This window comes from Corvus cornix, chromosome 1 (genome assembly GCF_000738735.6).
Source record: "Corvus cornix cornix isolate S_Up_H32 chromosome 1, ASM73873v5, whole genome shotgun sequence".
NCBI lineage: Eukaryota > Metazoa > Chordata > Aves > Passeriformes > Corvidae > Corvus > Corvus cornix.
The window spans coordinates 74,916,653-74,937,441 of NC_046332.1; the positions used below are offsets into that span (position 1 = coordinate 74,916,653).

Below are 20,789 nucleotides of genomic sequence, written 5' to 3' on the forward strand. Positions count from 1 at the left end.
CGAATTCTTGGAAACTTTTCTCAGAAAAACAAAAGTTCAAGCCAAACTGAATGGCGTACCTTACTGACAGTGTGGAGCCTGTTGCTAGTAGTTCCCTAAAGCGCTAGAAATTTATTTTTTGCCTTTTTTTTGCGTGTTTACGGGTCGAAATTGCTCCTTTACCATGCCATCGCTTCCTGTGCCTGTGGGTTTCTCTTACGCAGCCCGCACTCCCAGCACCCCGGGTGTACGTGGGGGGATCTCCTCCCCACACAGCCCGTGCCCAGCCTCAGCCCCAGCACAGGCGCTGGACAGCGCCCTCCCGCTGCCGCCCCGGGCGTGGGGGCCCCTCCTCGGGCGGGGGCCGGGCCGGGGGAGGGTCCCGGCGGGGGCGGCGGGCGGTGCCTCCCCCCGCGGCGGCGGCTCGGGGCGCCTCGGCCGCGCTCCCTGCGGCAGCTGGTGGCGGGCGCGGGCCATGGGGGGGAAGAGCCTCCGCCTCGGCTTCCTGACCCTCGCCGTCCTGCTCCTGGCCGCCGCCTCGGAGGGTGCGGAGCCGCCGCCGAGCTGCGAGGCGGTCCGGAAAGTTTTCCAGCTGCGGCGGCTCGGCCCGCTCGGCGGCGTCCCGGAGCTCCCGCGGGCAGGTAAGGCAGAGCTCGCGGGGCGGGAGGCACCGGGAGCGGCGGGGCCGGCAGGTTTGAATTTGGTGCCGCCGGCGGCGATGGGTGGGTGGTGCTGGCGGCGGGGCTGGGCCCCGCGGGCACCTCGGGTCCTCCGCTGGCTCCGTAGCGACATCGGGGCTGGGTGAAGGGGGGCTCCCTGGCCCCTCACTCAAGAGAGAAAACGCTCTTCTCGGGCCGTGGGCACTGGAGCACCCCGACACCTGCCTAAAACCCCCTTGTGCCCAGCCACTTCCACTCCGTATCGCGCACAGCAGAGCGAGCCCACTTCAGCTGGTGTCATCCTGCTTCCGGGCGGCCGTGGGCAGGCACTGGTCCATCGGTGCCAGCGCGAAGCCTGGAGGCTGGGGAGAGCCACCGAACTGCGTCTGGGGCTGCTGGAGTTACTCTGCTCTGAAATGAGAATGACTTACACCGCTGCAAGTGGTCGGGCTGCGCATTTTCTGTACTGGATATCTGCCTGTCGCTGTAATGGAATAAAATTCCTGGGAAAGTAGAGTTTTTATGGCAATTTGAGTATATCTAGCATTTGCATCAATAATGAGTTGGTTTTTTTTTTTTTAAGCAGTTACTGAATGACGTTGCAAAGCACGCATATAATAAGGTATACGTTTTTAGATTTGAGGTTTTGTTTTCAGGTTTGTGAGAACCTCAGTTGAACTCAGGGAATCAAAATGCAAGTATTTTTGTGATCAGCGATATATGATGAGAAAATAACTTTTTTTTTTACACATCTGTAAAGCGTGTTCATTTTTGGATGACAAGTTAACTAGTAAATGTGAGTTAGTGCTTTTTTTGGCAGAAAATGCAACAAAAGCTGAATTAATGTCTCCCTCACTAAAATATCAATAGCTACCCTCATACTTTTTTTAAAGTTAATCTGTATAGTTTTTATTAACTCTGCAAGTTGAGATAAGGCGTACTAGTTTTATTTTAAAGGAATCCCTCCAATATTAAATATGACAGATGATTCTTAACACAGTCAATATTATAGTGTATAGTTTATACAGAGTACTGTATTTAGGTTACTAGTAAATTTATCAACATGCATTGTTGTCTTCCTGTATTGTCTTAACCTAAAGATTTTATAGTTGTCTTTGATAAGAAAGAAAATTAACAATTCAGTTGGAAGCCTGATGAGACAGGTACTGTACAAATGAAGGTGTCTGGAAAGTGAAATCTGAGTTAAAGTGATTAGGTTTTTTTTGTGCTGATTGTTTGTGTGAATAGTATCAGTATGAATGATACGGTATCACTTTATCTATGTTCTTCTCATACCGTAGCCTAGTGTAATTATTATGCTTTCTCTGTCGTTGTCATGTATTTTGATTACTATACCATTCATGTGTGTGCTAGGGATAGGGAGGAAATATGTTGACTCAAGAGAAAAGAACTATAGTACCTTATGTATGTTTCTTTTGCTCTGCTCCTCTGATTTCCTCCTTTCCCCTGTAATATCTTTTATACCACCACTCACTTTCTTCTTTTGATTTTGATTTTTCTGCATTTCCTGTTCGAAGGGAAAGCTGTGTTTGAATTGTAAGAATATAAAAGAATTCCTTTCTCTGCTGCTGCCCTTGCAAACAGTGGGCAGCAGGAGGTGTGGTACAGCTGCATGGTCCGCAGCCTTTCACTCTTTGAAGGAATTACATTTCTTTGGGCAGCCAGAGTTCTTGCTCTGAATAGCATTGATCTCAGATATCATGAAACAAATAATTGCAAACAGTAAAATCTATCCAGAATTGGCAATGACAAGAAAATGGGGATTAAATGAGCATTTTAGAAGGTTTAGGTGCGATTAAAGGTATTACTAGGCTGAAAGCATAATGTGAAAAGAAATGTCACTTTTTGCTACTGATCTTCTATATTAAGCCTTCTTTTGAGGCAAGATGTAAAAATATTTTAAAACCTTTTCTGATGGCACTTAGAAATGTGTTTGTATACAAGACACACATGCACCTATACAATGCACATTTTTTGTAGGTGTCTAAGCTGCCTTTGTAAGGTTTAATTTGGGTGCTGAAATGTGGGCATCTGGCAGCATTTTAATTTTCTTAGGGTTTCCGTAACATTCCCAGTGGGGCTGAGAGATACAATAACTCTGGGAAACTTACTCTTTCTGGTAGTGCAGTGTGTGGTGGGTGGGATACCTCTGGCATCTCAGGGGCTCCTTGTGGGCAGCCACAATGCACAGCCAATGCAGCTTGTGGAATCTTGGAGCTACTCCATTGTCAAATGTTGGTGGTGTCTTCAGAACAAGTTGCATAAATGCCTCCACTGCACTGCCTCTGTGTCTTTATTTTAATGATACCTTAGATATAACTTGTTTAAAAACACTTTCATTTAAATGTCTTAAGCTGAATCTTTGGGGTGGAGTAGGATCACCAGCTGAAAAACAGCAGGAATGCTGGTTGATGTACGGATTTGTATACAGTGGAAGTCAATAAAATTATGGGGCTTATATTTACGTTGTTTTCATTCCATGTATTGAAAAAAAGGCTGTACCATTTACATTTCTTCTCTTCTTAGTAGGAATAAAAACTAAGAAGCCTTATATCAGTAAATCATGCAAATTCTAGTTCTGGAGATTGCCATGTGTCTGTATTTTGAATATATGTTAGCCAAAAAATTACACATTATTTTATATAGTTAGTTTTGCAGCTATTGTATAAAAGTTGTGTATCTTTAAGGGAGAAAAATAATACCTGTGTCATCCTCTGCAAAAATGACACACACATATATATATACACGAAGGTGACGTTGAAGGATATGGGAACTACAAATTTGAGTCTGTGTTGTCATTCACATAGCACAGGATATCATATCATGTTGAAAATGGTAACTAATAATCAAGATAAATTAATATATTTACCAATCCCACAATACTTACCGCTACCCCTAGAAATCAAGACATTTGACTAATTGTTCTCAGTCTTTTGTAAAAGAGATTTGGGAACTATAGTACAGACTTGTGCTCAGTGCCATCACATTCTATATCGGAACATTTATCACTTTCATACTGATTTTAAATGTTAGTTGCAAAAATACTTTGGTTTTTTCCTGTCTGGTTCTGTGCTACAAGTACATTTTTGGTGGGACTGTACAGAATAACCTTAGTAATTAAAAATCTAAAAGACACTTTTTTGCTGTATGAAGAATGCTGTATGAAATATGCAAAGCATGAAATAAATATAAAAAGGACTCATAAGTTAGGTTTGGAGTTTTTTATTTTATTTCTGTGGATCAATATGATTTGGATTATTTGAAAAAAAAAATGTTGTCTGCAAAATACTCTTTAAAATATTTTTATTTCCTATGTTCAAGGTATTATATATCCATTATGGTACTGTAACCTGAGCAACTTCCTTGAAAACTTACACTCTTTCACCCCATATACGCTAGTAAATCTAGAGCTTTTAGCTGATTTCGGCAGCTTATTTTTTTTCAGACGGATTAAATGGGAGCGCTGAACTCTTCTTATTATCTTGGTTGCAAATAATACTTCTTCTCTGGTTTCCTTCTCTCGGAATACGTAGGACAGAGAAGTTGTGGATCCCCAATCCTTGGAAGTGTTCAAGGCCAGGCTGGATGGGGCTTGAACAACCTGGTCTAGTGAAAGGTGTCCCTGCCCATGGCAGAGGGCTGGAACTAGATGTTCTGTAAGGTCCCTTCCGACCCAAACCATTTTATGGTACAATTCTAGCACCAGCAGAATAGGATGGGTGGTAAACCATTCACTCTTGCCTTCTTGACAGAGTGCCTCTGGTATGTATGTCAGTGAACAAGCTTCCAGGCTTCTGTTTGTGCCAAAAAGCTGAATTCTGTGGCTTATTGAAAAATGTTACATTTGCTGTCGCTGTAGAATCAAACAATTCCCAGTGAAGTGGGGGAAAAAAGTGCTGAAGATATTTTTTTCTCAGCAGTTTGGTTGGTTGGTTGGTTTCTGTGTGTTTGCTTTTTTGGTTTTGAGGTTTTTTTGTTTTTTTTTTCAGGACTTAATCTAGGCTTCCTGTCAGCAAACATTGGGGGATCATGTGTGCGATTATGAGAACAAGAAACGTAAAAGAGTGAAGACTGTGATTAGTATACATTTTAATGCAAAGGCTTTTTGATAGAGAACCATTATGAATATGAAATTGAGTAAATGAGAAAAACTGTGCTAGAAGGATGAGATAATGTCAGAAGAAGTTGGTCTGTGGTGCTATTGTTAAGTCAAGTTAAAATATTCTTGCTAATTCCCCTTAAAGTAACAGTAGAAGTCAGTTTAAATGCAGGTTAGTTTACTGCAATTCCAAGATCATATTTGAATTTTAATTTGGGTTTCTAATATAATTTACATTTGGGTAATTTGTATTCTGGTTCTACCTCAAGTCAAATTAGTTTAGTTTTTTTTCTGTTTGGTGTGTGCAAACAGGGACACTTCTACTTACTCTGTTTGTTTAATGGACATTCAGAGCTCTGGAAAAGGATTTAGTCAGAGACAGAAAGTGAATTGCTCTGTCAAATCAGGTACTGATGTTCATTATATCACATCTGTTTTTGTAAGGACCTCTGCCAACAACGTAATTTTGTATGTGTGTGAACATTTCACCTCTGAATCCACAAAATGATCACTGTTAAAAAAACTTGACAATGTTTTGAGATTAAAATCAACAAAAAAATTGGCTCAACTATGTAGCAGTTCCCCTATCTCTATCTCCAATCTTTCAGTTTCTCTAGGAAGTCATCAGTGCTCAGTAGTCTTAGGACTTGATCTGACTGGGTTGACCTGAAAGGTGGTGCTGCTCAATAGAAGATAGAGGACTGACTCCTGACTCTCATGGTGAGTGGAATAGACAGGTTCATGTCTACATTGCTAAGGGCTAGTGTCCTGTAGAAGGAACGGTCTTTCCTCACTCAGTGGGATTTGCTCTTGAATCTTCTTGAGAACCAGTATGATGCTTTTGTAACACCAAGACACTGTAGGTTCCCCTGCCCTGAAATTCAAGCAAAATGGGAAGGCTTTTGGACAGGATGAAATGTTTTGCTCTGTGAGCTGTAGCATGGGTGTATGGAGGGATGGCTTCACCTTGCTGGGGTGCCTCCTAGTAGGCAGGAGGATGATCTTGGACTATGTAAGGAAGGAGCCAAATTGTACTACAGTTGTCTGGAGTGTCCTTTGAAGGCAGTGTATAGAATGCACCATCTGGTGAAGTGCAGGTGAGAGAAATACTGGTGCCTTCTGAATGGAGCCACAGAAAGAAGTGAGGTGATAGTTCAACAGTGTCAACAGTCAGGGCCAGGTGCTCGAGGCTGATCCCCATTTCTTTTACTGAGCAAAACTGAAGTGCTTTGCAACAATCATAACGATGGCAAGTAATGCTTAACCAGAGTGGTGCTTGTAACAAAAGTAAGTTAATAAATATTAAAGGATAAGCATGAGAAGGACTCACGTCTGATACAGGTTCCAAATCCATTTTGAAATAAACCACGGATTTGACAATTGCTTCCAAGCCATATGGCATTTCTGTGCTGGCTTTTGAAAGACTGTTTGTCATGACAATCCTAACTTCTGGGATTTTTCAGACCTTGGATTTGATCTCTTGGAAGTCTAAGTAGACAGGCAGAAATTTACCACACATCTGGCATTTTCTCTTCCTGGCAGTTAACGTCCTCATCCTGTCAGCATTTGTTTATATCAAGGTACTGAAAATAAGGATTTGTACGGCTGAGACCATGATTAAAAGTTTGAAATCAGGTCCAGATAGGTAAGCTTATACCTCAGAATAATTATGTTTTTCTTCCCAAACTGTCTTGCATAGACTCATCTAGATTGTTCTCAGTTCTAAAACCTTTCCTGTACCGTAACTGTTTACATCAATATATTTTTATTACACTCCCACTTATTTCACTTCTAGCTGTCTTGTGATCTTGTCTCAAAGTATATCACAGTGTAGAGCCATCAGAATTTGGTACTGAAAAGAGCCAATATGCCTTTTTGGAGTAGAAAGTGTTTTGTCCCTCTATTTCAAAATTGGTTATTGACAAAATAATTCTTATGGAAGATGGAAAGTTTTTTAGATGTGAAAACTCAGAAAATAATTGTGTGGGTTTTTTAGTATTGGTTGTACTGAAATGGATGGACCTGTTTCACTTTTTGGTTTATGTATCTTCTTCTGAAACATCTGTAAGCTGTTTCTTGTTCTCTAGATCTCTAAAGAAACAACTACAAAACCACTCTGTGGCTTTTGAGCGACAATTTAATTTTTAGTCATTTGGGTTCTTTGCATGTTGTATTTGGTTACTTTTTCCTGGTCATTGAAAGCAGCTGTGTTTAATGAGCTGGATCAAAAGTAGGTCAATAAAAATACTGTATATGTACGTGATTAGCACATAAAGTTAAAAGTATAAAACAGAATTCCCTTAGGGTTGGGAAAGAGATCCACGTTCAAAAGATGCTGCTTAAAAAAGTTCTTTTCATAAAATCAAGGGAATAAAATAATACTGAAGAGTCATCTGAAACCATATACAAATATTCATTAATATTCATTATTTTAGGGTTTTGCTGAAAGTGTGTGTGTCTTCTTGAAGCTATACTAAAGTCCATAAAGCCTAGATAAAATTTCAGATTAGCTTCTGCTTTACAAAAGGCTAGGTTTAAAAGCTAAGCATTGCCTAACAATTGTTTAAAATACTAAGAGTTTGGGTAATAGAGTTAATCTTTAGCTTATTTCATTTTAATATTGGACAAGTATTATGCATGTCTGTGCCTGTGTACACAGGAAACTGCATGTGAGCAGTTACCCCATATATTATTAGTTAGTAACTAAAATGTAGAAGTTGAAAGGTCACGTATATTGGAAAAATGGCGCAGTGGGTTTGTGGAAGATCCACTTTACTGAAGCTCATAGGGAAAAAGGAGAACAGTGCCTTTGAAAAATGAAGTTATTCTTGTGAAAAAAACATGTCAAGTTAGTAGGAGAATAAGGAATAGCACTCACAAGTTCTAATTTTTGCTTGGTTTGACAATTCAGCTACACACTTTTCGTTATGAAATTGTGGTTTGTTATATAACGATGCCATTGTCTAAAATGTTGCTGTATGCAACACAATGTTATTTGTGTTTCAGGCAATGTGATAATAACACTTGGCCAAGTTTTCTTACATTTTCAGTTCCAAGCAGAGGGAGGACATTCATATGTAATTATTATCTGCAAAGATTTAGAGGGTGAGGTAGGTCATCTTATATAGTTGGCAGTGGGGTGGGGTGTTTTCCCAGTTTTTAAATACTCGGTAAAACAAAGCAAAATCCTTCCCAAATCCACCCCAGCTATATTCTTCATTTGGAATAGTTGTAAGTCTCCTTATTTGGAGACTGGTATATGGTCTCATATGTAAGCTATATTGAAGTTTGAAGATGGAGCTGTTGTATTGCGGAGACTTTTGTACTGTACAAAATTGTATGATGTCTTTATAATAAATCACTCATCATAAAACTGTAAGTCCATAGTGATGTAAGGGAAGCAGAATATATCTGCTCAATTGTTTTCTTTTTTTTCAGCCTTTCCAGAGTTACTTTAATTTTATGTAGTGAGTTTATTGAAGAGCTTGGTACTCATCCACTGTGTTATTGTCTGGAGTAGTGTGAACCCCTTACAGTTAGTGATGATGGGGTTGAAAGCCTCTGGGTGAGGATTAAGGGGATGTAAAACAAAGGAGATGTAGTGGGGGTCTTGCTGCTGACCACCCAGCCAGGGTGTAAGCGCTGATGAGTTATACTATAGGCGATTAAAAGAAATTTCACAATGGGTAACCCTTGTCCTTACGGGACATTTCAACATTCCAGATACCTGAAAATATTTGGGAATATTGTGCTGCTGTGATAAAGAGGTCTTGGAAATTCTTGCAGGTTGTAGGAGATAACTTCTCATCACAAGTACTCAGCCAATGAGGAAAGATGACCTCTTAGACTTGCTATTTTTGAATAGAGGGATCTTGATCTACATTATTTCATGGGCACTCTGCCAAAGCTGCTGTTCATTACCTTCTGTGTGACTAGATCCTTCTCTGTTAGTTTCAATCCAGAGGAGTGCCAGGCTTGGTTGATCTGTCTAGGTCCTGTGATAAGAACTTTTCCCCAGTCCTTGCCAAAACTCTTGCTTGAATCCTTCTGTGAGGTTTAAAATATCTTGTAAGAACCAGGGTCTTGCTTTAAAGAAGACTCAGTCCACTTCCTTTTCCTGACTTTCCATGGTATCAAATTCATACCACAATGTCATCCTCACTGGGATCTTCTTTGGTCCTGGGTCACCTTTTGTCATAAACCAGCTTGTCCATTCCATACCTTCAGTGATTTTCTTAACATGAAGAGCAACGTTCTTTCTTTTCTCCTCATCTTTACTGACAAGTTAATATCTATCCATTGATGCACAGTGGCCACTCAAGTTGTTTCATCATGTCTCAGTTATTCCAGCTGTATCTGGTTTTTCTGGGCATGTGCAGAGTTCCAGCTTTGCCTATTTGTTTTCCAGTGTTAAGGTTGTTACAGGAATTGTTGAATACAGCAGGTGCTGCTCTCAGAAATTCTTCCTGGGAGCTGAAGCATATCTGGATGCACTCTGAGAGTTCAGTAGTGAAATTCACTAGTGAAAACACACCCTCCCTTTCCAAATTAAAAGCAGTCATCCACCACTGTGGTGCTGACAGGTAAAAATTCAGGAGCCCCCTTTTCAACTGCAGAGAAGCAAGTTGTGAAATGAGTGCATGAATCTTCATTGAGACACTGCATAGTTCTGTTTCCTTCGTATTATGTTTTCAGCTCGTGAAAAAAAGCAGAAGAAAGTCTTACTGTAGACAATGCTTAATTAATCTAGATTAATTTCTCTTTCTCTTTGTCATTTCCTTCTAGTTCAGGCTACTGCTGTGTTTCTTATTCTGACAGATTTGTTGGGCTCTTATAATCATACTTAAAATTTTCTGAGGTTAGGAAGAAAGTAAGGCTATTTAGGCATATTAGGCTTCAAAAATATGAAATCAAGAAATAGGAAAATTGCTAAGAATTGTGCTAGAAAATAAATATTTATAAATGTGTAAATATATAATTATGTTTAATATTTATAAAAGAGAGGTGCCTAGGATGAGTGGATCAGTGTTCTCAGGATGCCTTGGGAAATTGGAAGCGAGAGGAGTATGTTGAGAATATTTGCTTCCAGTGTCTGGTAGAATAAAAGGATTTGGAAGCCAAAGTGATCCTGAGGAATCTCAGCAGTAATTGTAAACTGAAGGAGCACATTGAAGGAAGAGTAGAGAGCTCTTTTAAAAGTAATGTAGGATCAGTTGTTATTTCCTGGATATCTAGAAATTAAATAATCTATTTTGTGATTTTGTCTCTGTGAAATGTATGCAGCTTTGAGGGAAAGTCACATTCAGGGTTGTTCTGAGTCACTGTTTATGTCAGTTTCTTCAGTAGATGCTAATCATGTTTCTTTAGAAAGATTTGTGTTGGGCAGGGTCAGGCATGAATTTGACATATAGTAAAATTTCTAATAGCCCTTGAGTTTCAGCAACATAGGAGTTAACAATTTAATCCAAATGTTAGTTTGATTAGATGAGTTGTTGAAATTATGAACTAGTGCCTAACTGTTCAGTTTGTTTCTTGAGGTCATCTGATTGCACAAAATACTCTCTTAACAGGGTATTCCCACTGCAGAGTCCCAAATTGGATGTACCTAAATTAATGATACATTAGTTATGAAACATAAGTTTGAGCAGCTGTATTAATAATGATGTAACAGATGCCTCAAAATTCATGTGTGTGGGTTAAAAAATACCTCATCTTAGATTTCCAGTATCACAAGTGACCTCCTTTCCCCAATACTCTTTCTTCCTAAGTCATCCTGGTTTCTTTATGAAGATAAAAGACTTTACTGGAACAGCAAATTTTGAATTTTAATAAAAAAAAAAAGTGCTGCAAAGAATTGTGAAATTGCTTGGTTTGTCAATGTGAGACCAATAAACAAACTCTAATACCAATTGAAAAACTCTTATTGGGATTGGGTTATATGACTAATTCTTTTTTTTTGAGTTCTCTGCTGATTTGTTTGAAAGTTAGGAAAAAGAAATGATATGCTCAAATAACTTTAAAAAAGTTGAAGAGGGAATCTATTTTTAAATAAGCAGGCATAAATTAAACATTTTCTTTTTTTTTTTTAGAAGACATCCTAAAGAACTTGTGCAAGGGATTAGAGAATATAGTAAGTCTGAAACTGGTGTGGCACTGAAATGTGTCCAAAACAACTTAATAACTCTTTTACTATCCTCTCTCTTCAGTGTCTGTTACATAACTAGATAGCTGTCTTTTTTCAACGGTAGTTAGTTGCTTTGTGTAACATGCAGAAGATAACATTGCGTAACCACATAGGAAAAAAGGCTGTTGTAATGCAATTCTGTGAACATGTTCTGTGAGGTCTATATTTCTACAACATTTCTATCAGTTCTATAAACATTTTTCCTCTTGATGTTTGTCAGGTGTATCACTGTTGGCAAGCTACAGGCTATACCTTGGCTTGTCTTGTACTGTGATATTTTTTGTGTGATAAACTCTTTGGGAATAATGAAAAAACGCAGAGAGAAAACTGTGTTTCATACCTGTGGCTAGACCTTCCTGGTATTCTGAGTAAATGTTGCTGCAGGCTTATTTATCATTCCTTTAATTTTTTTATAGGTTGGTGGTATATTAGTCCAGTTTGCTGCTTGTTGTTTTAACAGTTTGCTATTTTACAATTCCCATTTACTGTATTTAATTTCTAAATTAATTAGTAGTCTGGTATTCTGAGTAAATGTTGCTGCAGGCTCATTTATCATTCCTTTAATTTTTTTATAGGTGGATGGGGTGGTATATTAATCCAGTTTGCTGCTTGTTGTTTTAACAGTTTGCCATTTTAAAATTCCCATTTACTGTATCTAATTTTTAATAATTAGTATTCAATAGATCAGCAAATTTATCTAATTATGAGTGAGAAGATTTAAAAGGATTAATGGAAATCTGCTGTGTTTTATTTCCGTAAACGATGTCAACTTAGACCTAAGTTTTGCATTGGAGTTACCACAGTTGAAGTTTTATGTGTTTTATAAACATGTAGCATAACTCATCCATGGAACGTGAAGTAGTAGCACAGATTTAATCCTTATATTTCTTGATTTGAGCCATGCACTACTAACCTCTTCTGTTGACCCTTTCCCCTGAGTAACCTGCTGTCTCTTCCCAGAACCAAAGTGTGCTGAGGTGATCATCACTTCCCTGATAATAAGATTTAACTTTTAAACCAGTGTCATAAGAGCTGCAGATGTAGGTTGCAGAAAACAAACTTTCCTGTAGTTCAGTTGCCAGCTTTGCCTGTTCTAGATCCTGGATCCTAGATATGGCCACCTTTTTGCACAAGCATTTGAAGTGGTTGCTCGGGGGTGCCATGACTCAGTTCTTTCCTGCCACTGCTCCTTCCCTGCTTTTTGTGGAGTTTTAGCTGCATTGCAGCAATTGCCCTCTGCAGACAGGCCTGTACCCAAAAGCAGCTAATCTGCATTACATTGCTCTTGGGTGATGCTACAGTTTCTACATCTGCTTTGATTTATATCCTGGTCTGTGATTCGAAATATTGTGGGGCATGCCATTGTTTTGTGAGGAAGAGTGGGATGAGAGGAGTCTTGACTACTTTGGGAGTAGGGACAGAACTGGGAATGTGGGAATGCAGGAATGCAGTAGGGATGGTCTACAGTGCAAGTGCCTCAGTGTGGAGAGCTGGGAGTTTGGAGTCAGTCGGGTCAAAGGATTGAAATCTGGACTGGGGAAGTGTGAGGCATGCAGTGCAGATCGCAGTGAGGGTGACTCTATACAGGCAGTCACGTGGATTCTGAGAGCAGTGGTGAACAGGATTTCTAATATTCATAATGAAAATCATTATAAGATGCTCATTACCTCCTGTTTCTTAGAGGCAGAAACTTTATTAAAGGCTGACTCTGACACAAAGCACCTTATTTCGCATGCATGATGTAAACACTAGAGTAGCTAATTAGTAGATTATTTAATGGCTTGTTTTTTGCGGCTTTATTTTCACTCTTTGCTTGAATTGGAATGTCAGAGGATGGAATATCAAGGTTTTCACATGGCAGAAGATTTGTAAAAGCAGCCACATGGATAAATTACTTTGCAAATTGTAAAAATGTGTGTACTGAAGAACATAGAAATTATATTTTTAAATAAATTATGAGGATAAATAGCCTTCAAAAGCATTAAGCTATACGAGGAAAATAAGATACATTGTAGCAATAATATAGCACTTAAAAAAGAGAGTTTCTTACTCTCAGAATTTCAGTGATTCATCCCTGCATTAGAGTTTTAACTTTCTATTGGGATAGTGGAGGTGTTCAGCTTCCTTCACCATGGCTTGTAGGTGTACCAGTCCCTGTGTGTTAAACTGCTATTGGAAATCACTTCAGAGGGATTTACGGGGGTATCACTTGCTTTAGTTAATTTCCACATCTGGAGGTTAAATTTTTAATTTTGCACGCCACCATGAAGGCAATGTCAGACTTGTAAATTCTGTGTTGTATTCTTAAAATACCTACTGCTTTTCCTTTATCATAATGATACTGCTGCTAATGTCAGCAAAATGGATTTACTTCAAGGCATACATTTTTATCATGGGCAGTAAACGGTTCTTGTGTATAGAGTCAAACTTTTGTCTTCATAAATATAGAATTATATAAACTCCCAAGTAGCACTCCTTACTAAAATTAATTACTTTTGCTTGGAAACATCATATGACCTAAAGTGTGAAGCAGAAAAGATCCTTTAAAAATTGAGAGAAATTCTGTAGTCTTTAATACTGAAGGTTCAAACATATCCTCCTTTCCACACCTGCTTCATGATGGAAGGACCAGGAATTGTGAAGATTGAAACCAGTGATGTTAGAAGGAATTACTCAGCAAATCAAAGACCATATTATCTGCAATTAGCAAGGGAAATTTGTTTATTTGTCATGGGAATCAGATTACTTGTGTGTAATATTTTAAAGACAAGTATTCATCCAGGATTCTGATAACTCCATTTTTCTTAATAGCCCATATAAATTACCTATTTCATTCTGGTCTCATGCTTTTCTAAATGTGATTTCTAAGGAATCTTCTGTATCTTTTCTACCTGTCTAAATATGCACAGTGGGTTGCTGCTTTAGGATTGGGATTGCTGTATGTAAATAATAACACCTTTTCACACTGTGCAGCAGAAGTGCTTCAACCAACACATGGATAAATGGGATATGAGTTTGCTATGATGTATTTAAACATTTCACCATTCTTCCAGAATGCTCCAATCCAGTCATTAGTAGCTTAACATTTTCCTTCTTAACTTTCTGAAATACATTATTTAAAACACCTAATTTACATAAGACAATTTATATTTAGGGTACAAAATGTGTAAAGCCTCCCTTTCCCCATAACTATATTCATACTTAGAATGATTTATCAGAGGAAAAAATAGGAAAGATTATTTTAAAGGAATGTTAAATCTTGTAGATTTAGTGGTAGAAAAATAAAAGTTTAAGTACTAAGAGGTGATGTAAGAGCTAAATGTGGCTACAGTCACAAGCAATATGGATTTAAGTTGACTTTTTAGTTGCTTGCTTTTTTTTCCCAATCATAGTCTTCCTATTTTACCTATTATGAAGAAAGAGTGATGTTTATACACACAACTGCAGGATTAGAATTTAGTCCACAGGGCAGATTAAAAAAAATTTCTCACTATGTTTCCTAGAAATCTTGTCATATCTGTCCGTGAAACAACATACTTGAGAACAGAATTTGGATTGGAGTGTTAAATGTTGTATTAATATAATTCAAATTCTCATATATTTTCTTTCATCATATGTTTGTTCCTTGTATTAGAAAGCATTGTTTAGGTAACAGTATTAAAAAAAAAAAAAGATTTTGAATACCACATGATAACAAAGAAGGTGAATAATGCTTTTTGTGCTTGACTATGATCCAGTTGTAAAGTTATAAAAGAGCTGAATTGCCCCTCTGGGATTTCAGTGTGCCCAAAATTTTGAAAAATACTCCCTTCTAGCAATGTCTCCCAACTTAGCAGGGAATTAGGGAGTCAGTGTCATGGATTCATGGGAATGTTTGACATTAGAGAAAGACGCAGGGAGATTAGACTGGAAGTTAGGACTGCTCCATGTAGAAGTTAATACAAGCGTTTTCATTATGAACCTGTCACGAATGGGCTTTCCACTGGTGTGTTTCTAGTGTTTAGAAGTAGTTAGCTTTTTCTAGTCAAGATTTAAAGAAGCACAAGAGTGCCAGCCATGAGCTGTTCCAGCAGTTCAGTATTCTAGAGGATCATAGAATCACAGAACAGTTCGTGTTGGAAAGGATCTCTGAAGGTCATCTGGGCTGCAATAAGCAGGGACATCTTCAACTAGATCAGGTTGCCAAGAGCCCCATCTAACCAGATCTTGAGTGTTTCCAGGGATGGGACATCTGCCACCTGTATCGTGATGTACAATGCATATTCAACATATTTTACCAACATTAGTTAGCACTATTCACAGCTGGAAAAAGATTACAGTGCCAGGGAAATTACATTGTATGACATTAATTAACTGTAATAAGTGTATTCTTCTCACAGAATTTTAATTAGTACCCCCTTCTGTTTACAAGACCAAGTGTTTTAAAGCTTTGGGTATTTTTTCAATGTGTCAATACCCATTTTAAAAAAAAAAAAGCTAGCTGTTTTCTAGGTGTTTGTGTTTTGCATAATACTGTTTTATATTGATCAATGTAATTGCCTTTTCCTTAGGTGTTGATCTCCAGGTTTGTACTTCCAAAAATCCAACATGCTGTACCAAAAAGATGGAAGAAAGGTATCAGACTGCAGCAAAGCAAGATATACAGCAAGTGCTTCAAACATCAAGTGCTACATTAAAATTTTTAATATCTCATAATGCAGCTGCTTTTCAAGGTAAAGCTTTCTGCTTTTTATTTCCAAACTTGTTCATACTTTTCTTGATTTTCATCTTTGGTTATTTTATGATGTAATAAGAGGTATCTATTAATTTTTAGCTTCTCCCTAAGCTTTTATGCTTTCAAATAAGGAGTATTAAATCATGCAGGTGATTAGAAACTGCATTGCTTTTGGAATTTGTGACTTTTAAAAAATTATATTTAAGAAAAAGTAAGACATCATTTTAGTAAGATGCTTTGATTTTGATTGTAAACCTGTAACCTGATGTTCCTCTTTAACTTCTTTAATTTGGGCCATACTAAAATGCAAAATTAACGCCTGGAGTGCTACAAAAGAGAGATTTTTGTTATACCATTGTTCCCACCCACTATATTCTTTGTCTTTTTCTAGTAGACATACTTGGGTAGTTTGTTTTTGAGATTTGAGGTTCATTTTTGGGATCTAGTTTTGCAGACTTTTGAATTTCTAAATATAATTGAAAAAAAATTGTAGGTTTGGCAATAGTTGTTTTAATAAACAACACGAAGTTACCTGATAAATAATAGTTATTTGGACTGGTGGTGGGGTTGCTTTTTTGCGATTACCTTTCATATACTATTAATTCCTTTTTGATTTAAATAAGCATAAGTTAATGTGGAAATTGGTTAGGAGCTCAGAAGATGTGAAAATAGTGGAGATATGAGGTTGTATGTGATAGAAAGAGATAGAGAGTTCACATGTGTTGAGGAAAAAGCCCTAAAGTCTTGTCATTTGTCTGTTAATGTGTACTTAGTAGCCTTTATGACCACTTGATTTGAAAGGATAATGTGGTAACTTCATACAGGCTTGGGAAGTTGTCCTTCTGGCAACTCTCTTATTTTTAACCTGTGATGCTGAAATAATTAGCAGAATGGGGTCCTGAAATGGGCAGCAAAGTTGACTTTGGAGTCCTAAAGCCTTCCCTTTTTTAAAATTTAGGCTGTCTTATGCTAAAAACAAGCTAGGGTTGCTCTCTGCCTTTTGGGAGTTTTGCCATTTAGCCTGCCTAACGCAGCTGTCAAAGGGTGTTACAATCAGGGGATCATTGGTAAAATGCACAAAGAAATCCCTCCATCTCTCTTCTGCCTTTGTTCTTCCTTTCAATTTCTGTGTATTAGCTTTTTCTTGGTACTGTAAGAATTAACCAAGAGTTTGGTACATATTATAATATGTTGTATTGCTTTGCTGACCTGGGGCTGTAGACTCTGCAGAGCTCCGTAACCAACTGTGCTTTACTTAAGTGGGGGCTGTTTTATTGTCTCCTCCTTTCTCCCAACCCAAGAGAAAAACCAACATGCAAACCCAGACTTTAGTTACCTAGGTAATATATTTGTGCAATCCCAAGAATTTCAGTCTTCACAAGATTGGGATTTAAATGACAGCTAAATGAAATGAAGTGAAATCAGGACCCAAAACCTGTATATCTGTTGCTTTTATGTCCTGTGGGCCTTAGTCAGTGGTGTATTTGCATAGTGCGTGCAGGGTATATCTCATTCTTAGGTGAATTCTGCCTGAAAGACAAGGACACAAAGGCCTTTGAGGAGAAATAATTGTGGCTCCATTGTAACAGTCTGAGCAGTTACTCAGAGTTTTAGGTTTTAGGCCCTTCTCAGCTAGTACACAATGAAACTGTGGGCTTGATAGCCCAAGGAGAAGCCATAAACACCATGTCAGAGGCTAATGTGAGATGTGTGCACTTTTAATTCTCCAAGCAGTGCTAATTTACAGTGTAGAAGGGAATTCAAGAAGCAGTGATGTAAAGAAAGGAGCCTGCCTTTGTGGCCTAGTGACTATATATGCTCCCTCTAGAGGGATGGGTTCAGGACTGCTTGACAATTAGGTTTTAATTTTTTGTGAAACACTTGAAAGCAGTTCTTGTTGCAGGCAAGCAAGCCTTGCTTGCCAAACATGTAGTCTAACACTGCTTGCTTCTCCCACTGTCTTTGGTCCATCATTTGCATTTAAACAAATACTTTTCGAAGCATATACTTAAAAGTTGTATCTATTTTATATACCTTATACACTTCACATATTTTTGAAGTACATGCTTTAGTCTTTAGTAGTTCTGTCTTTATTTTCCTTTTAGGTAAAGAATTATAACTGAGAGAGAATGTTGCATGGATTCTGGTATTATTTAGATTTAAAACTGTGTTTAACCTTGAAGTAATTATTTGTGGAAAAACATGCTATTGAACATACCACTCATTTTTGAAGAATTGCAACCATTGCTAACTAAAATTAAAGCTAAATTATTTCAGATTCAGAATAATCAGATGCTGCTGATGTTTTTTCAGCTTGGAATTCTAGGAACATAGGAAGACATTATATCTGACCTGAATTCAGTTTTGACCCTGCTTTGAGCAGGACTTTGACTGGAGACCTCCTTAAGGTCCTTTCCAATCTGAATTATAGTATGACAGGGTGCCTATCTCACCACCAAATGTTCAGGGATTCCCTTTATGTTTAGATGAGGCTTGGCTTGGCAGCTAGGAGTGTGATTACATCTGCTACTTTGGCAACTGGACAGGTATCTCAGGAGTCACACAGAAAGCATGAAGGGGATTGTTGGGGTGTGTAGAGAAGGGAGCAGATGACATGGACTTTGCCACTGCTGCCACCTGCCTCTTTTCAAAGTATGTTGAGGTTGGATGCCTTAGCTTTAAAGGGGTGGACTGGATCCCAACAGAGCAAATAGCTCATGCTTTGTCTCAGTTTCTTACATATTCAGTAGAGAGAAGGAGGCAGTTAAAATAAGTGATCTGTATCTGACTCTGGAGGTCTTCAGAGATGTGTTTTCACTCAGCTTTAAATACAGTCTAAAGATGCTGAGTCTTCAGTATGACTAACTACCAGAGACTTTAGGGTGACTGTAATGGTGAAATGAGGCAGCTGTCTGCCCATCTGTCTGTGTGTGCATGTGTCTTTATATGACAGTAAATTCGTCTATATATAGTGACATATCTTCGCTACCTTCTAATGTTTGTCAAAATTCCGTGGTTCTGTATTGTGGTAAGTGCTGCCTCCTGACAGTAACTATTGGCAATTTTCAAATATTGCAAAAATTCCATGTCTCTTAGGACATGTCAAGCTATGTGGTGCAAAGTGCTCTACTTGTGTACTGCTTCCTACTGAGTACTCTTTCAGTTTTTTCCTTATGTTTCAGGGTGTTTCAGAATGCATGTTTTCTTTTTCATTGTGAATCTGTTTCTTTTTAATACCTTTGAGGAATGGTAAAGGAACAGAAGGACAGGTGATAATGAAGTTAAATAAGATATTAATCTAGTAAGTGGGAGATACATTATGAAGAGCAATAAATCATTTTTCCCTTGGGAAAGGTGACTAGAGAACTTAAGCTGTAAGATAATTGTGTTTCAAGACAGTCATTTGATAGGATAACATTCTTGCACATTTCTGATTTCTAGTATTTCTTATCTTAATATTTGAGGAAGAGATTGTGACGGCCATACAGGGATTGCTATAACATCTCCATTCCAGTAACCATAAACCCAAATCCTTTTTAAACCTTACATTACATGCTGTAGACCTCTCTCTTTCTGTACACACACACACACTTCTTTTGTACGGTTCTTAGATGTTACTCAAAGTTCACACTGACCCTTGTCTATATCTCTCATCAACAGACTAACAAGTGCCATCAGGGTTACACTCTAGTCACAATGCAGTGCTGGTTTTTGTGTAGAGAAAAAAGAAATCCCTATAATTTCTAAAATTTAGAGAGGAATTGAATAGGCATCTAAGCATCTGGTGATCTGCAGTAGGATGGAGTGCTGTGCAACAGAATAGCAGATCTTGTGTCACTTCACTATTTTTCCACAAGAGAGCTCATAACCCTTTAAAAAGTGGCCATGTATGACATAGAACAAGATAACAGCTAGTCTGGTTGAAAGGGAAATTTAGAGATAAGAATTTAGTTGTGGAGTGCAAAGAAAATGGACTTTCCTTTGTGCTACTATATTTGGCAACTCTAGTGCTGTGGCATGCTTTTTATAAATATGGAAGCATCAATCATTTCTGAATGGGGCTGCCTGTCGCTGAAACAGTGGACTTGGCAAGTGTGTGTCTGTATGCAATAGGTAATAAACTGCACTCCTCAATACAGCATTACCTGACAATTCCTACTGTGTAGGAAAAATTTAATGCCTTTGCCGTATAGGTTCTGAAGTATATTGAATCAGACTTTCTTGATGCAGTTTCATGTTTTTTTCTGTGAAATTATTGCTACACAATAGATCAATTTCCACTTTATCCTAGAGCAGAATTAAATGAAGTCAAATTGTTACATCATATTGTTTGAGATCACAGTACAATTATTACATTTAAATAGGATAACGTTTTAGTCAGTAGCTAAAGTAAATTGTATGAACTAGAAAATGTGTTGAAATCTTCTGAGCTGCTTTCTCTGGTAAGCCATAAGAAATAATGGAATTTCTGTTCATCTTTGTAAAACTAAATGTGCCCTGGCACGGATTCAATTGCTTTCCACTTGTGAAGTTTTCTGAGAATGATTTGAAGATCAGAAAACGTCCAGGTAGAGCTGCTGTATCTCTCGTGGTTTCAAATGGTATGTTGCCCTTCAGATCATTTGCAAAATGAATGGCTTTGATGTTCCAACATTTTCTTCTTTCTCATCTCCATAATCCTTTATATTTTAAGTGTGATAGAAATAAGCCTAAATCTAAATACTGGTGAATCCCAACTTCTTTTAATTAAATGGCCTGTAAGGATTCTACTAAAAGACAAAAATGTGGACAGGTTAAGAGACTCCATTTGTCACTCTGTTATATTGAGGGATGAGGGTCTCAAAAATATCTGTGATTCACCAGAGTTATGTTCCTCTTTCTCTGTTGTTCTGCAGCCCTTCCCCACAGCTATGATCATGCTTCCCTCTGGACTGAGGAAGTAAGCAATTTTAATAACGCAGAAGAATGATTATACCCAGTGATTGGTCTAAGGGACAAAGCTGTTATACAAACTTTATTAACTTCAGAAATCATCTATTCATATTGTATTTTGAGTCCTTTATAATAAAAAAGCAGGATAAACCGGATGCTAATGTAACTTAGATTTGGACCCACTATATGTATATATACATA

At 38.0% G+C, this 20,789-nt stretch overlaps 1 protein-coding gene across 6 annotated transcripts in view; it reads left to right on the plus strand.

Annotated features, from left to right (window-relative positions):
- The first annotated feature begins 408 nt into the window (after positions 1-408).
- Positions 409-20,789, plus strand: part of GPC5 (glypican 5) — a 619,303-nt gene continuing 598,922 nt past the window's right edge. For all 6 annotated transcript variants that reach the window (XR_005602438.1, XM_039555588.1, XM_039555621.1 and 3 more), the window contains exons 1-2: positions 409-620; positions 15,493-15,654. Coding sequence is in view for 5 of the 6 variants with exons in the window: in XM_039555588.1 (XP_039411522.1) it covers positions 455-620; positions 15,493-15,654 (328 nt within the window). In the remaining variant the exon portion in view is untranslated. The remainder of the gene's footprint in view (positions 621-15,492; positions 15,655-20,789) is intronic.